Source organism: Eleutherodactylus coqui, chromosome 5 (genome assembly GCF_035609145.1).
Source record: "Eleutherodactylus coqui strain aEleCoq1 chromosome 5, aEleCoq1.hap1, whole genome shotgun sequence".
Taxonomy (NCBI): domain Eukaryota; kingdom Metazoa; phylum Chordata; class Amphibia; order Anura; family Eleutherodactylidae; genus Eleutherodactylus; species Eleutherodactylus coqui.
Genome location: NC_089841.1, coordinates 173,884,732 through 173,900,548, shown reverse-complemented (window position 1 = coordinate 173,900,548; position 15,817 = coordinate 173,884,732). Strand labels below are relative to the sequence as shown.

Below are 15,817 nucleotides of genomic sequence, written 5' to 3'. Positions count from 1 at the left end.
AGTGAACCTGGCCAAAACTGAGGGCTCCTATAGCGAGGGGTCATGGATCACATTTCATCCAATGGTTGTAGACCCTCCCTCTGATTAACAGGGCTGATCTTGCACCTGTCTTAATAACGTATACTGAAATGTGAGCTTAATGAAACCTGAAGAGTCAGCCTACTGAGGAAACTGAATAAGCCATTGTGATTTTTTTTTAGTATGCAGTAAGCACCTATACTTACAATGTCACCCATAGTCCAAATCTGTTCTATGTGCACTTTGCTGGAAAATCCAGCCAATCATCGTGGACATTTCCATTGTAAAATTCCTACATTACTGAAGTACATGCACTGATTGGCAGTTTAGTAGTGCCTATATAGAGTACAGTGAGGAGAGTGTAATTTTCTGGTATACTGTGTGTACAGTAAAAAATGCACTGCATGGATGTGCAAAATATGTGTGACCAAAGCTTCGTGCCCAATGGCTGGCCCCATTGAAAGCAATGGGATGTAGGAACCCCCCGCAGTGATTTTCTGGGATGGGCTTGAAATATAAGCCTTTCCATGAAAAATCATCCCTACCTTGTGTAAAAAATAAAAAAAATGTATATACCTACCTCTCTGGGGCTGTCAGGGCTCGGCGCATCTTGACGCTTGGCTCCCGACACTGTACTGAAGTTCTTTCAGCAGGTGGGGATTAATTGAATGACAGCTGAGTGCTGCCTGTGATTGGTCACAGCCCTCAGCCAATCACAGGCAGCACTCAGCCATTCATTGAAATCAATGAATGGCTGAGCGCAACCTGTGATCAGCTGAGTGCTTAGCCAATCAGACACAGCCCTTTGAGGAGGCGGGAATGTTAAACACACCATAGGGAACCAATTCTTCTAATAGATGTGCTGTTTTGTGTGCACATACGCATGCACAAATACATGTGTGTCTGACTTCGCCCTTATATAGAGTTATAGCTTCCACCAGCTTTTTGTGACTTTATTTACTTTATGTGTATTAGTTATCTACATCTTTGTCTTTAATCTTTGTTTTTTTTCTACCTTTGGGTTGACATTTTTGAGGATTTCACAACTTAATTTAGTTTTCCAGAGTTATAGTCTCAAGTTACAATATTTTCAACTTCCAGAAGTCAACCTGGATGTTGCGTGTGCTGCTGGGATCTGTAGTTCTAAGCTTCCTAGCAGCACAGACCTCACAGGGTTAATTGATGAGCTGGCTGGGTGTGGTACCTCCTGCTAGCCAATCTCCTGAGTCTTTGCTCACATATAAACCCAGCTCCTTGTCAGTCTGTCTGGGGTTCAGGGTAAGCAGTCATGATTCCTTGTCTGTTGAAGTTTGCTGTTACCTGCTATCTGTGTTTTGTTGCAGCTTGCTGTGTGATCTGTGCCTTGTGTTCATGTCCATTTGTTCATTTATGCTCTGTCAGTTTTGTGTCAGCTTGCTGTGTGACCTGTGATCTGTGCCCTGTCGGAGCTTGCTGTGTGCACTGAGTCTGGTGCTGCTGGACTCCTGGCTAGTGTAGGGACTAGCGGTATAACCAGGAGCCGTGGCCTGCTAGCTTTCATGTTTTGTACAAAATGTCAACTAATGCCTGGTATTTATATTCAGCTTCCTATCTGTTACTAGTGGTTAAATTTTGGCTGTTGTATGCTGTGTATTCTGGCTCTGTGTGTCCTGTTGTTCAGTCCCTGTCATGTGGCATGTGAATGTGTCCTGTTCTGGTGCATGGCTCCTAGGATCAGCTAGGGCCCAGATCCGAAGACCGCTGGGCTGCCCTTATTGGGGCACTGTCCCTGCTTAGGTAGGCCCAGGTCACCTCCCTATAGCCAGGGCCAGCTGCTTGAATACAGTGTGAAACCCGTGTGCGTACCCAGTCCTTTTTTGGTCACGATATCATATCCAGGCCTGACCAGTAGAGGAGCAGGAAGTGCCAAAGAGGCGTGGGTCTCTCACTGATTTTAATGGGAGTGTATGCACTTCCTCTCCTGTCCGCTGCACTGGACAGCAAGACGGATGATGAGTTGATGGATGGGGTCCCAATCGGTGGACCCCTATCCACTTACTACTAATGATGTATCCAGAGAATAAGTCATCAGTGCAAAAGAGGACGGCAACAGAAAGCTCTGCAGAGAATAGGTTGTTGTTGTTGTTGAAAGCCATTTAGTTCTTCACGACCCTCGGTGACCCTAAAGGCAAGCCCCCTCCATGTTCACCAAGTAATCTGGGTTAATAGGTGGATCAGGAGAGAAAATGGGTTAAAAGGGGAAATTCCAGAGTGGGATGGTGTAAAAATTAGTTCAATAATTAGATATTATACCAGATGTTATTGTGTTGAGTGTTGTGCTGTCTCATTGTTGCCACCCTCCAAGTCTGAATACAATTGGGTTCTCCAAGTCTTATTTGACATAGACCCCCTCTGATATCTACTTTTTTGTATTATTACAGCCCCTTACAATTTTGAGTGGTTTTAGTTGCTACTAGAGATGAGCGAACGTACTCGTCCGAGCTTGATACTCGTTCGAGTATTAGCGTCTTCGAGATGCTCGTTACTAGAGGCGAGCACCATGTGATGTTCGAGTTACTTTCACTTTCGTCTCTGAGACGTTAGCGCGCTTTTCTGGCCAATAGAAAGACAGGGAAGGCATTACAACTTCCTCCTGTGATGTTCCAGCCCTATACCACCCCCCTGCAGTGAGTGGCTGGCGAGATCAGGTGTCACCCGAGTATATAAATCGGCCCCTCCCGCGGCTCGCCACAGATGCATTCTGACATAGCTCAGGGAAAGTGCTGCTGATGGTGGAGCTGCTATAGGGAGAGTGTTAGGAGTGATTTTAGGCTTCAAGAACCCCAACGGTCCTTCTTAGGGTCACATCTGACCGTGTGTAGTACTGTTGAGGCTGCTTTTTGCAGTGTTGCACATTTTTTTTTTTGTATATCGGCCGTGCAGTGCATTGCGTCCTCAGTCTGCAGTAATTTTACATAGTATAGGGCAAGTAGTGGTGAGGCAGGGACAGTGAAAAGGGTGAAAGAGATATACTGTCTATATAGGCAGTGGGCTTTTCCCAAAAAATTTGGGAAAAAACACTGTATTTGGGCTGCCTGTGACCGTCCTCAGTGTACTGCGTCTCTGCTGGGGGTAGTAGTCCTAATTAATATGCAGCCAGCTAAGTGTTACAGCAGGCTTGCGCAAAATTCTTTCCTGGCTCTGCTGTGCATTCCGTAAGCGAAGTCAGCCTCCAACCACAGGCCAATAAGCGGCACATTTAATTACAGCGTTCTGTTTCTGCACTACTGGTAATACACCATGCTGAGGGGTAGGGGTAGGCCTAGAGGACGTGGACGTGGATGCGGGCGAGGACGCGGAGGCCCAAGTCAGGGTGTGGGCACAGGCCGAGCTCCTGATCCAGGTGTATCGCAGCCGACTGCTGCGGGATTAGGAGAGAGGCACGTTTCTGGCGTCCCCACATTCATCTCACAATTAATGGGTCCACGCGGTAGACCTTTATTAGAAAATGAGCAGTGTGAGCAGGTCCTGTCGTGAAAGTGCATCCAGCAATCTATCCACCACCCAGAGTTCTACGCCGTCCACTGCTGCAACTCTGAATCCTCTGGCTGCTGCTCCTCCTTCCTCCCAGCCTCCTCACTCCATTACAATGACACATTCTGAGGAGCAGGCAGACTCCCAGGAACTGTTCTCGGGCCCCTGCCCAGAATGGGCAGCAATGGTTCCGAATCCTCTCCCACCGGAGGAGTTTGTCGTGACCGATGCCCAACCTTTTGAAAGTTCCTGGGGTCCGGGGGATGAGGCTGGGGACTTCCGGCAACTGTCTTAAGAGCTTTCAGTGGGTGAGGAGGACGATTACAATGAGACACAGTTGTCTATCACTCAGGTAGTAGTAATTGGAGTAAGTCCGAGGGAGGAGCGCACAGAGGATTCGGAGGAAGAGCAGCAGGACGATGAGGTGACTGACCCCACCTGGTTTGCTAAGCCTACTGCGGACAGGTCTTCAGAGGGGGAGGCAAGTGCAGCAGCAGGGCAGGTTGGAAGAGGCAGTGCGGTGGCCAGGGGTAGATAGAGGCAGGGCTAGACCGAATAATCCACCAACTGTTTCCCAAAGCGCCCTCTCGCGCCATGCCACCCTGCAGAGGCCGAGGTGCTCAAAGGTCTGGCAGTTTTTCACTGAGAGTGCAGACGACCGACGAACAGTGGTGTGCAACCTTTGTCGCACCAAGATCAGCCGGGGAGCCACCACCACCAGCCTCACCACCACCAGCATGCGCAGACATATGATGGCCAAGCACCCCACAAGGTGGGACGAAGGCCGTTCACCGCCTCCGGTTTGCACCAATGCCTCTCCCCCTGTGCCCCAACCTGCCACTGAGATCCAACCCCCCTCTCAGGACACAAACACTACCGTCTCCTGGCCTGCACCCACACCCTCACCTCCGCTGTCCTCGGCCCCATCCACCAATGTCTGTCAGCGCACCGTCCAGCCGTCGCTAGCGCAAGTGTTGGAGCGCAAGTACGCCGCCACGCACCTGCACACTCAAGCGTTAAATGTGAACATAGCCAAGTTGATCAGCCTGGAGATGCTGCCGTATAGGCTTGTGGAAACGGGGGCTTTCAAAGGCATGATGGTGGCGGCGGCCCCGCGCTACTCGGTTCCCAGTCGCCACTACTTTTCCCGATGTGCCGTCCCAGCCCTGCACGACCACGTCTCCCGCAACATTGTACGCGCCCTCACCAACGCGGTTACTGCCAAGGTCCACTTAACAACAGACACGTGGACAAGCACAGGCGGGCAGGGCCACTATATCTCCCTGACGGCACATTGGGTGAATTTAGTGGAGGCTGGGACCGAGTCAGAGCCTGGGACCGCTCACGTCCTACCCACCCCCAGAATTGCGGGCCCCAGCTCGGTGCTGGTATCTGCGGCGGTGTATGCTTCCTCCACTAAACCACCCTCTTCCTCCTACGCAACCTCTGTCTCGCAATCAAGATGTGTGAGCAGCAGCACGTCGACAGCAGTTGGTGTCGCGCGGCGTGGCAGCACAGCGGTGGGCAAGCGCTAGCAGGCCGTGCTGAAACTACTCAGCTTAGGAGAGAAGAAGCACACGGCCCACAAACTGCTGCAGGGTCTGACAGAGCAGACCGACCGCTGGCTTGCGCCGCTGAGCCTCCAACCGGGCATGGTCGTGTGTGACAACGGCCGTAACCTGGTGGCGGCTCTGCAGCTCAGCAGCCTCACGCACGTGCCATGCCTGGCCCACGTCTTTAATTTGGTGGTTTAGCGCTTTCTGAAAAGCTACCCACGCTTGTCAGACCTGCTCGGAAAGGTGCGCCGACTCTGCGCACATTTCCGCAAGTCCCACACGGACGCTGCCACCCTGCGCACCCTGCAACATCGGTTTCATCTGCCAGTGCACCGACTGCTGTGCGACGTGCCCACACGGTGGAACTCTACGCTCCACATGTTGGCCAGGCTCTATGAGCAGCATAGAGCTATAGTGGAATACCAACTCCAACATGGGCGGCGCAGTGGGAGTCAGCCTCCTCAATTCTTTACAGAAGAGTGGGCCTGGTTGGCAGACATCTGCCAGGTCCTTGGAAACTTTGAGGAGTCTACCCAGATGGTGAGCGGCGATGCTGCAATCATTAACGTCACCATTCCTCTGCTATGCCTCTTGAGAAGTTCCCTGCAAAGCATAAAGGCAGACACTTTGCGCTCGGAAATGGAGCCGGGGGAAGACAGTATGTCGCTGGATAGTCAGAGCACCCTCATGTCTATATCTCAGCGCATTGAGGAGGAGGAGGAGGGGGAGGAGCATGAGGAGGAGGGGGAAGAGACAGCTTGGCCCACTGCTGAGGGTACCCATGCTGCTTGCCTGTCATCCTTTCACCGTGTATGGCCGGAGGAGGAGGAGGATCCTAAAAGTGATCTTCCGAGTGAGTACAGCCATGTGTTGCGTACAGGTACCCTGGCACACATGGCTGACTTCATGTTAGGATGCCTTTCTCGTGACACTTGTGTTACACGCATTCTGGCCACTACGGATTACTGGGTGTACACACTGCTCGACCCACGGTATAAGGAGAACCTTTCCACTCTCATACCTGAAGAGGAAAGGGGTTCGAGAGTGATGCTATACCACAGGACCCTGGCGGACAAGCTGATGGTAAAATTCCCATCCGACAGCGCTAGTGGCAGAAGGCGCAGTTCCGAGGGCCAGGTAGCAGGGGAGGCGCGGAGATCAGGCAGCATGTACAGCACAGGCAGGGGAACACTCTCTAAGGCCTTTGACAGCTTTCTGGCTCCCCAGCAAGACTGTGTCACCACTCCCCAGTCAAGGCTGAGTCGGCGGGAGCACTGTAAAAAAATGGTGAGGGAGTACGTAGCCGATCGCACGACCGTCCTCCGTGACGCCTCTGCCCCCTACAACTACTGGGTGTCGCAGCTGGACACGTGGCCTGAACTCGCGCTGTATGCCCTGGAGGTGCTTGCTTGTCCTGCGGCTAGCGTCTTGTCAGAGAGGGTGTTTAGTGCTGTTGGGGGAATCATCACGGATAAGCGTACTCGCCTGTCAACTGACAGTGCCGACAGGCTTACACTCATAAAGATGAACAAAGCCTGGATTTCCCCAGACTTCTCTTCTCCACCAGCGGACAGCAGCGATACCTAAACAATACGTACGCTGCATCCGCGGATGGAAGCATCGTTCTCTATCACCATCAAAAACGGGGACCTTTTAGCTTCATCAATCTGTGTATTCTATTCATCCTCCTCCTGAAACCTCACGTAATCACGCCGAACGGGCAATTTTTCTTAGGCCCACAAGGCTCAGTCATATAATTTTTCTAAACAATTTTTATACGTTTCAATGCTCATTAAAGCATTGAAACTTGCACCTGAACCAATTTTTATTTTAACTGGGCTGCCTCCAGGCCTAGTTACCAATTAGGCCACATTAACCAAAGCGATTAATGGGTTTCACCTGCCCTCTTGGTTGGGCATGGGCAATTTTTCTGAGGTACATTAGTACTGTTGGTACACCAATTTTTTGGGCCCTCGCCTACAGTGTAATCCAATTAATTTTTTGCCCACCTGCATTAAAGCTGACGTTACATCAGCTGTGCTGGGCACTGCAATGGGATATATTTATGTACCGCCGGTGGCTTCCTGGCACCCACCCATGCTGTCGGTCCACACGGAGTTGTAACGCCATGTGTCCACTTCTAAAGAACCCCAGTCTGACTGGGGCATGCAGTGTGGGCCGAAGCCCACCTGCATTAAACATGACATTACCTCAGCTGTGATGGGCAATGCAATGGGATATATTTATGTACCGCCGGTGGGTTCCAGGGAGCCACCCATGCTGTCGGTCCACAAGGACTTCACAATAGGGAGTTGTACCTGCCTGTGTCTATGAATTAAAAACCCCGGTCAGGTTGGGGCATGCACTGTGGGCTGAAGCCCACCTGCATTTAATCTAACGTTAGCTCTGCTGTCCAGAGCACTGCAATGGGATACATTTATGTACAGCCGGTGGGTTCCAGGGAGTTGTACTTGCCTGTGACTATTTATAAAAAACCCTGGTCTGACTGGGGCATGCAGACACCTTGACAGAATGAATAGTGTGTGGCACATAGGTTCCCCATTGCTATGCCCACGTGTGCAGCTCCAGATGGAGATGGCACTGGATTGGATTTCTCATTGCTTCTGTACAGCATTGTGGGCTATCGCCCCGCCCCTTTTAAAGAGGGTCGCTGCCTAGCTGTGCCAACCCTCTGCAGTGTGTGCCTGCGGTTCCTCCTCATGGCACACACACTAATAAATAGACATGAGGGTGGTGTGGCATGAGGGCAGCTGAAGGCTGCGCAGGGACACTTTGGTGTGTGCTGTGGACACTGGGTCATGCGGGGGAGGAGGGGGGGGGTTGGGCAGCATGTAACCCAGGAGAAGTGGCAGCGGAGTGTCATGCAGGCAGTGATTGTGCTTTGGAGGTAGTGTGGTGCTTAGCTAAGGTATGCATTGCTAATGAGGGCTTTTCAGAAGTAAAAATTGTTGGGAGGGGGGGCCACTCTTGCCGCTATTGTGGCTTAATAGTGGGACCTGGGAACTTGAGATGCAGCCCAACATGTAGCCCCTCGCCTGCCCTATCCGTTGCTGTGTCGTTCCATCACTTTCTTGAATTGCCCAGATTTTCACAAATGAAAACCTTAGCGAGCATCGGCGATATACAAAAATGCTCGGGTCGCCCATTGACTTCAATGGGGTTCGTTATTCGAAACGAACCCTCGAGCATCGCGAAAATTTCGTCCCGAGTAACGAGCACCCGAGCATTTTGGTGCTCGCTCATCTCTAGTTGCTACACATCTTTCATTTATTCATTCATTGACTGATTCATTCCTAGAGAACAAACTCATGCTTATGTATTTGGATAAGCAGAGTACAAAGACCAAACCCAAAGTATTAGAGTTCTTACTGGTGAGAAGCTTAGTAGAAATAACTTTTTCAAATATTTAGTTTTTATCTCAATATTTTAATAATTTAAAAACTTTATTCCTAAAAGTTTAAACTTCACAAATAACTTAGAAAACAGTTTTGGCAATTACATACACATGCAAAGCATGTACAAGCAAAAGCAATTATACATTTAAACAAACCAATAACTTTCAAGTCAATTCCCTTATGCCTTAGTCTATAGGGAACCTCTACCATTACTACTAGTGAGGTTTTCCCAATGAACTAAGCATTTATTTCAAATATAAGAAGGCTGCGAATGCCACAGTCTCTGCCTTACAGTTACTTGTACTTAGTGAGGAGATTGAATTGATTGTACTCTATTCTTAATGATATTTTACTTTGCCCACTTCATTCTTTTTTACAAGGTAAGAAAATGTCTCAAATGCCTGACTGGTACATACACACCCCAAAAGAGAAAAGACACCAGCTCACCAACCGACCAATCTCGTCAGAGGACGCAGGGTTTTCACAGACCGAAACTGTGCGTATTCCCTGCTTATTGGATTTCTTGTGTGTATTCATTACACTTTTCACGCCTGCAAAGAAAAAAAATGCAATAAGACCATTGATTTGATGTGTAACTGCACATGCATCATGTGTATTCACTGCGTACTTACATGATCCCATTGACTTAAATGGGCTATCTCAGACCATAATACAGACTGAAATAGGACGTGGTGTGCTTTTAAAAAATAAAAAACATGTTTAAATCCCCCAATGCAAATTAATAGGGTTTCAGTTCTGCTTAATACATGCGTAAAAAATACACATGTAATACAAAAGGGCAAATATGCTTGTGTGAATGAGGCCTTATGAATACAAATAGCTAAGCATGCTGAGGGCTTAGTCAGACGGGCACATCGGCGCCCGTGTTCTTGCACTAAAAGACGGCCGCACTGCAGATGCGGATGAATCTCCGCAGCACCGGAAGGAAGAACACGTGACCAGCTTCACTGCGGAGAAACGCCCATCCTGAAGTGCGGCTGTCTTCTTCGTGCAGTAACACGGACGGATCGGCGCCCGTGGGACTAAGTCCTGAATGTATTTTGTTACTGTTTGTCATGCTTGAAAACAATAACTTTAAACTATACATTCTATTGTACCATTCCTGGTTCCGATAATATACATATATTAATCACACATTATGTTGTGTATGTAGGGTAGTCATGAAATGTATCCTGGAAATGAAAAGCTCACAAAATGTTTATCTGCAATACATAATTCAGAATCTGCGTAGCCAACAAGGGTAACCTTTATTTTTCATACAGTGTTGCATTTACTATTTGGTTTTGATGTACTTATACAGGCGTTACTAACTGTCTCTGGATTCATTTTACTGTAATTATGTCTGATTAGATTGTATTGGGCACTATGTACAAAGTTACTACAATATGTCTGGTACTAGATTTTGTGGGCACTTTTAAAAACAATATCCCAATAAAGTAAAAAATGCATACTTGTTTCTACTACTTAACCTGTTATTACAGTAAATCTCAAATTGACATTAAATGTTGCTAATGCGTTTAAATACGTTTCTTTTTTAAAGGGGTTGTCCAGTGGTAAATTATAAATGGTCTGTTATCAAAAGTAGGTTGGCATGGGTTTGTTTCAAGGGCCCCCCCTCATCAACTGTTATCTGGGCTTACAGTGGCCAGGCTGGGTATTACTATCTTCCCACTAAAGTGAATGGGAACTTGTCCTGCAATACCAAGCCTGGCCACTGCTGTGAGAACAGAACTGTCTGCTTCCTACAGAAATCAGCTCAGTGTACAAGTGCACCAACCCAGATAACAGCTGATCAATGGGGGTCCTGGATAATGGACTCCTGGCAATCTGTTATTGATAACCTATCCTGAGAATAGGCCATCAATAGTTTACAACCTCTTTACATTTTAATTACATTTTTTGTGATTAATTTTTCTTTCTTATACGTTCCTTAATAATTTTGGATATTTGGATTTGCTGGCTTTATTGTCCAGAGAAAAATATTGCCCATGGTGGTAAACCCATCTGTGCAGTATGTGCATTTACTGTAGTTCCTTCTCTTAAGCTTGATCCATTCATTAGGCTGTCTTTATACGTGTTTTTTTGGTACCTCTAGCATGTAGGTATGTGTCACAGCCTGTTTGTAATTTATATGTTGGGAGTTTTCACTGGTGCATATGTTAAATGGAGCCCAAAACCACAAGGTGAACATAACCATAGCAAATTCACAGAGGCTGAATGGCAAATAACAAGATGACATTAAAATTGAGCTTTGATTGATCATTCCTTCTTTTGCAATCAGCAGTTCAGAATAAATATTTTGATCAACTGAGCAGAATGACAATTAACTTGGAAGGTTTCAGGGTATGTTGACATCTGGCAGATTTATTGCAGAATATTTTTTTTAATGTCCCACCTATTTGAATGGGTGTTGTAACTTTAGGCTATTTTGTACATCAGCTTCAGAGACTCCATTTCAGATTCTGGCAGACTTGATGGTATATATAATGCTGGATTATTAGTCAATGGAGCCCATTGGGAGTGACGGAAATCCTTCATACAACAGATCTTGCACTGCTTCATGGTTTCTGTTATAGGCCGAAACCATAACACAGATATGAACAGAGTCTTATTCAGATGTATAGATGACATTTTCAGGTCACATGAAGGGAAGACATACTGTAAGTGTAGCCTGTACGGCTGCCCAGCAGCCCAGCTGATAAGAGAGTCTTCAGATGCTTTCAGAGCAATAAGCAGTATTTCACTGTCTATTACTTTCATTGTAAGGAAATGCACTAATGAATTTCATAGCACACAATTACTGGTGAATTGTTGGAAAGTCATAATGTGGGTGCTCTATGATTGGATAGCTAGGAGCACATATGCTTTTTTTGCACATGAGCCTCTGGCTATTATGTCCATCTCTATGCCACATGTGAACATATGCTCCTCTGCCAGCTTCTTTCTGAGGCAGGACCAGTTTTACACACCACCAGCCCTGTATTTCTCTCAAAATTGTTTTATATTGAAAAGTGTAACTACAGAAAAACTAAAATACATTTTTCTCTAGAGTGTCAGCACCAAAGCTTCACTGCAATCCATGTCACCAACAAAACTAAGTTCTCCTCTGCTGTTCGGAATCCCAAATGAATCCACTCCCCAATGTATATATATGCATGTACATACATTGGATATAAAAGGTCTATATGCCACTGGTAAAATGATTAATCATTTTAGATTTATTTCCATCCCAATGTGACCCAGCTGGGAGGCTGCCTAGAGGCCCACAGCAACAGAAAAGGAGCTGCATGAATTTCTAGCAAGTACTGGTTGTGTAGAGCATGTGACAACCATCTCCCGTATTCTTCATATGTCTGGGCTGCAGGGTAGGGTAGCGAGCTGGAAGCCTTTTCTAACAAAGAAAAACATCCAAGCTCGTCTATGTTTTGCCAAAACCTACATCAATCTGATAACAGTATGTCGGAGAACATGTTATGGTCTGATGAGACCAAAGTTGAACGTTTTGACCATATTTTGAAAAGGTATGTTTGGCGTAAAGCCAACATTGCGCCTCACCAAAAGAACAGAGTCCAGACCTGCATACCATTGAAAATCTATGGGTGAAACTGAAGAGGGTGCTACACACAAGATGCCCTCATAATTTTACTGATTTCAATGGGTTTGTTCTTATGAGTGTTTTTTGCACATGCAATTCCTTTGGGCCTGCCCTATCATTCCTATTTCGAGGACCTGGCCTATCATTCTGCATTTTACACAGCAAACAGCCATTGAAGTCTGAGGCAGGTTCAAAAAGCAAGGGGAAGGGTTTTCTAGTAATAATGCTTCATTCATTACCCTTATTTATACATTTTACTTATTTAAAGGTTTTGATCATGTCCCTCCTCTCTCTTCTGTCCTCCAGGCTATACAAATTAAGTTCTTTAAGTCATTACCGATAAGTTTTGTTCAGGAGAACTTCCACTATTTAAATGGTAAAATGACCTTCTACTATTAAACTTTTCATTCTTGCATCTTTATAACTAGATTATTAATAATGGCCAAAAGAAATGAGACGCAGTTGAGTGAATTTATACTCTTGGGATTTTCTGCAAGCCGTCAACCATTTCTTTTTTCAATCTTTCTAATAATTTATTTTATCACCTTAATGGGGAACATGATGATAATTCTGACTGTGACCTTGGAACCACAGCTCTACTCCCCAATGTATCTTTTCATTCGCAGTTTGTCCCTTACAGAAATTTTTTATATTTCAGTAACAGTTCCTCGGATGCTTAGAGACTTCTTACATTTGGATAAAGGCATCTCTTTCATAGGATGTGCGGCTCAGCTTTACTTCTTCTGTTTCCTTGGTACAACAGAGTGCTTCCTTCTTGCATTCATGGCATATGATCGATTTGTGGCCATTTGTCATCCACTTCACTACACGACCACAATGACTAAAACTAAGTGTTTGGAACTTACTTTGGGGTCTTGGTTGTCTGGCATCTTCTTATCTTTGATCCAGATTTCTTATGTTTTTAGTTTACCTTTCTGTTCTTCAAACATTATTGATCACTTCTTTTGTGACATACTACCAGTGGTAAAGTTGGCTTGTACTGACACCTTTGCTAATGAGATTGCTATTTTGATATATAGCTCCGTGGTTATACCTTTACCATTCCTGCTAATTCTGCTCTCTTATGTTCGTATCATTAACAGCGTAATAAAAATTCCTTCTTCTATCGGCAGAAGGAAAGCTTTTTCTACTTGTGGGTCTCACCTTACATCTGTGACTTTATTCTATGGAACAGCCACTATAACCTACCTGAAGACAAAATCCATTCAATCATATGGAGGGGCAAAAGTAATGTCCCTGCTCTACATTATCTTCGTCCCCATGCTTAACCCCTTAATATATAGTTTGAGGAATTCTGTAATTAAGAATGCTATGAGTAAATTGATAAAACGATCTTATATGTTAAAGTGATTTTGTAAAAAAAACCCACTACTTTCGAAGGCCGGGCTCACATGACCATGTGTGCCAGTGTACCACATGTGAATCTCTCAATGACATGCATACTTGCTGCATGCTGCTAATCCCTATGCACTATCTTGGCATGTATGTGCACCAACTTTCTTAAGACATCAATGCATATTTATTGAACCAAAGTGATTGCCCAGTGTAGTGGCCCAGAGATTGGGGTCCCCTCCAGCGCCCTAGAATACATGTTTTATGTTTGTCTGGTATTACTGTCTTAACCCCTTCAGTGGCACGCCCGGAAGTTTTCCGGGACTAGCTCCACTGCCCATAGTGACATAGCCCAGAAGATTTTTGGGCTATGTTTCACTATGGGACTGTGCAGAACACAATGCCATAAGCTGTGCACACACTGCCTGCACAGTCCCACAGAGAAGCAGTGCAGGGCTTCAAGAAAAGAAGCGGGAAGATATAACCGATCTGCCTGCAACTTTCCGCTTCTTTTTTTTAACTCCTGCACTGTTTACACATTGCCACGAAAACCATCGGCTTGTCAGAAGCTGGCCGATGGTCCCCATGGCAGGGAGAGCTGGTGAACAGCTGTCAGATGATAGCCGGGCATCACCTCTTACAGCGAAAAATGGAGAAAACCTCTGATCTCCACTGTTTAACCTTTTACATGCCATAGTATGTGCGACCGCAGCATGTGAAAGGACTGACAGAGGGAGGGGGCTCCCTCTGTCACTATCGGACCCCCGCAATGTAATCAGGGGTCTTGATGGGTCTGCGTGGCACCCTGAGGCTTCAATATAGCCTCTGGGTCTGCCAGCTAAATTCGGCTATGACGCTCAGACTCTGTCTGAGCGTCATAGCCTGTCTAATACCCTGCTATGCCTCAGCATAGCAGAGTATTAGAAGTATAAAAAAAAGTATTATGCAAGTCCCCTAAAGGGACGAAAATGTTAAAAGATTTAAAAAAGTAAAAAAAAATAGTAAAAAAATTATTAAAAAAATGAAAACGCCATAACCCCACCTTTCTCCCTTTAGGGCTTTTCCCCACTAGCGTCTTTTTTAATGCTGCGATATCACTGCATTTTTTTCAATGTAACATTCCAATGTTAAAATCGCATCGCGCAAAAATCGCAAGTTTGTGCTTTTGTGATTTTTGGGCGATGCGATTTTAACATTAGAGAGTCCCAATGAAAAAACACAGCAATAGTGCAGGCTTAAAAAAAAGGCTAGGGGTATTTGAATGCAGCGATAAAAAACAATCTTGTTTTTTTAAAGTGGGAAAAAGTAGCGAAAAAGAAAAAAACTATTACAATTTGGTATTGGCATAATCGCACTGGCCCGTAGAATTACCGTATATACTTGATTATTAGCTGACCCGAATATAGGCCAAGTCAATAAGTTTACCACGAAAAAACTGGTAAAACTTATTGACTCGAGTGTAAGCGTAGCTATAATCGAGTATATACTAGGTTAAAAAAAAAAACCTGCAATGCTCACCTCCCAGCCGGCCCTGTGTCCCTGGCACGATGGTCTCCCTGGCGGTGCGGCAAGCTGCTTGAGAATTCTCCCCGCTGCCATTTCCCTACTCGGCCTTAAATTCCCCCTCCATCAGCTCTGTGTAAGTAAGCACTGTGATTGGATTGAGCGCCGGCCAATCACAGCCGATGATCGATAAACCAATCACAGCCATTCAGTGATGTCATTCACTGAATGTCTGTGAATGATCGAGTGCTGGTTGTGATTGGCTGGCGCTCGGTCCAACCCAATCACAGTACTTACACAGAGCTGAAAGTAGGGGAATTCCAAGTCGAGCAAGGAGATGACTGCGGGGAGAATTCTCAAGCAGCTTGCCGCACCGCCGGGGAGACCATCGCATCGGGGACACAGATGCCCCCAATCCTGCCCCTAGAAAAAATGGAATAAAAAGTGATCAAAATTTTACATGTTCCCAAAAATAAGATAAATGAAGACTAGAGTTCATGCCGCAAAAATAAAGGCCTTCTTGAGCTCCGGCAATGAAAAAATACAATTAATACAGCTCCTGTAATGTGGCTACACAGAAGCAAACGTTTAAGAAAAAAAATCTTTTAAGTGTACAAAAATAGCAAAACATAAAAAAACTGTATACACTTGGTATTGCCGGAATCGTGTTGACTCAGAGAATAAGGTTATCACATTATTTATTCTGCACGCTGAACACTGTAAAAATGAAATCCAAAAAACAAATGGCAGAATTTCTTTTTTTTCTCCCAATCTACATACAAATTTTTTTATGAAAGTTATGCAATACATTATATATACCTAAAAATAATGCCATTAAAAAA

The 15,817-nt window shown here is 45.7% G+C and overlaps 1 protein-coding gene across 1 annotated transcript; it reads left to right on the top strand.

The window, feature by feature from the left end:
• The first annotated feature begins 12,557 nt into the window (after positions 1–12,557).
• Positions 12,558–13,490, top strand: LOC136628877 (olfactory receptor 10A7-like). Its single transcript, XM_066604970.1, has one exon. The coding sequence runs from the start codon at positions 12,558–12,560 to the stop codon at positions 13,488–13,490; it is 933 nt and encodes a 310-aa protein (XP_066461067.1).
• Positions 13,491–15,817: the final 2,327 nt, after the last annotated feature.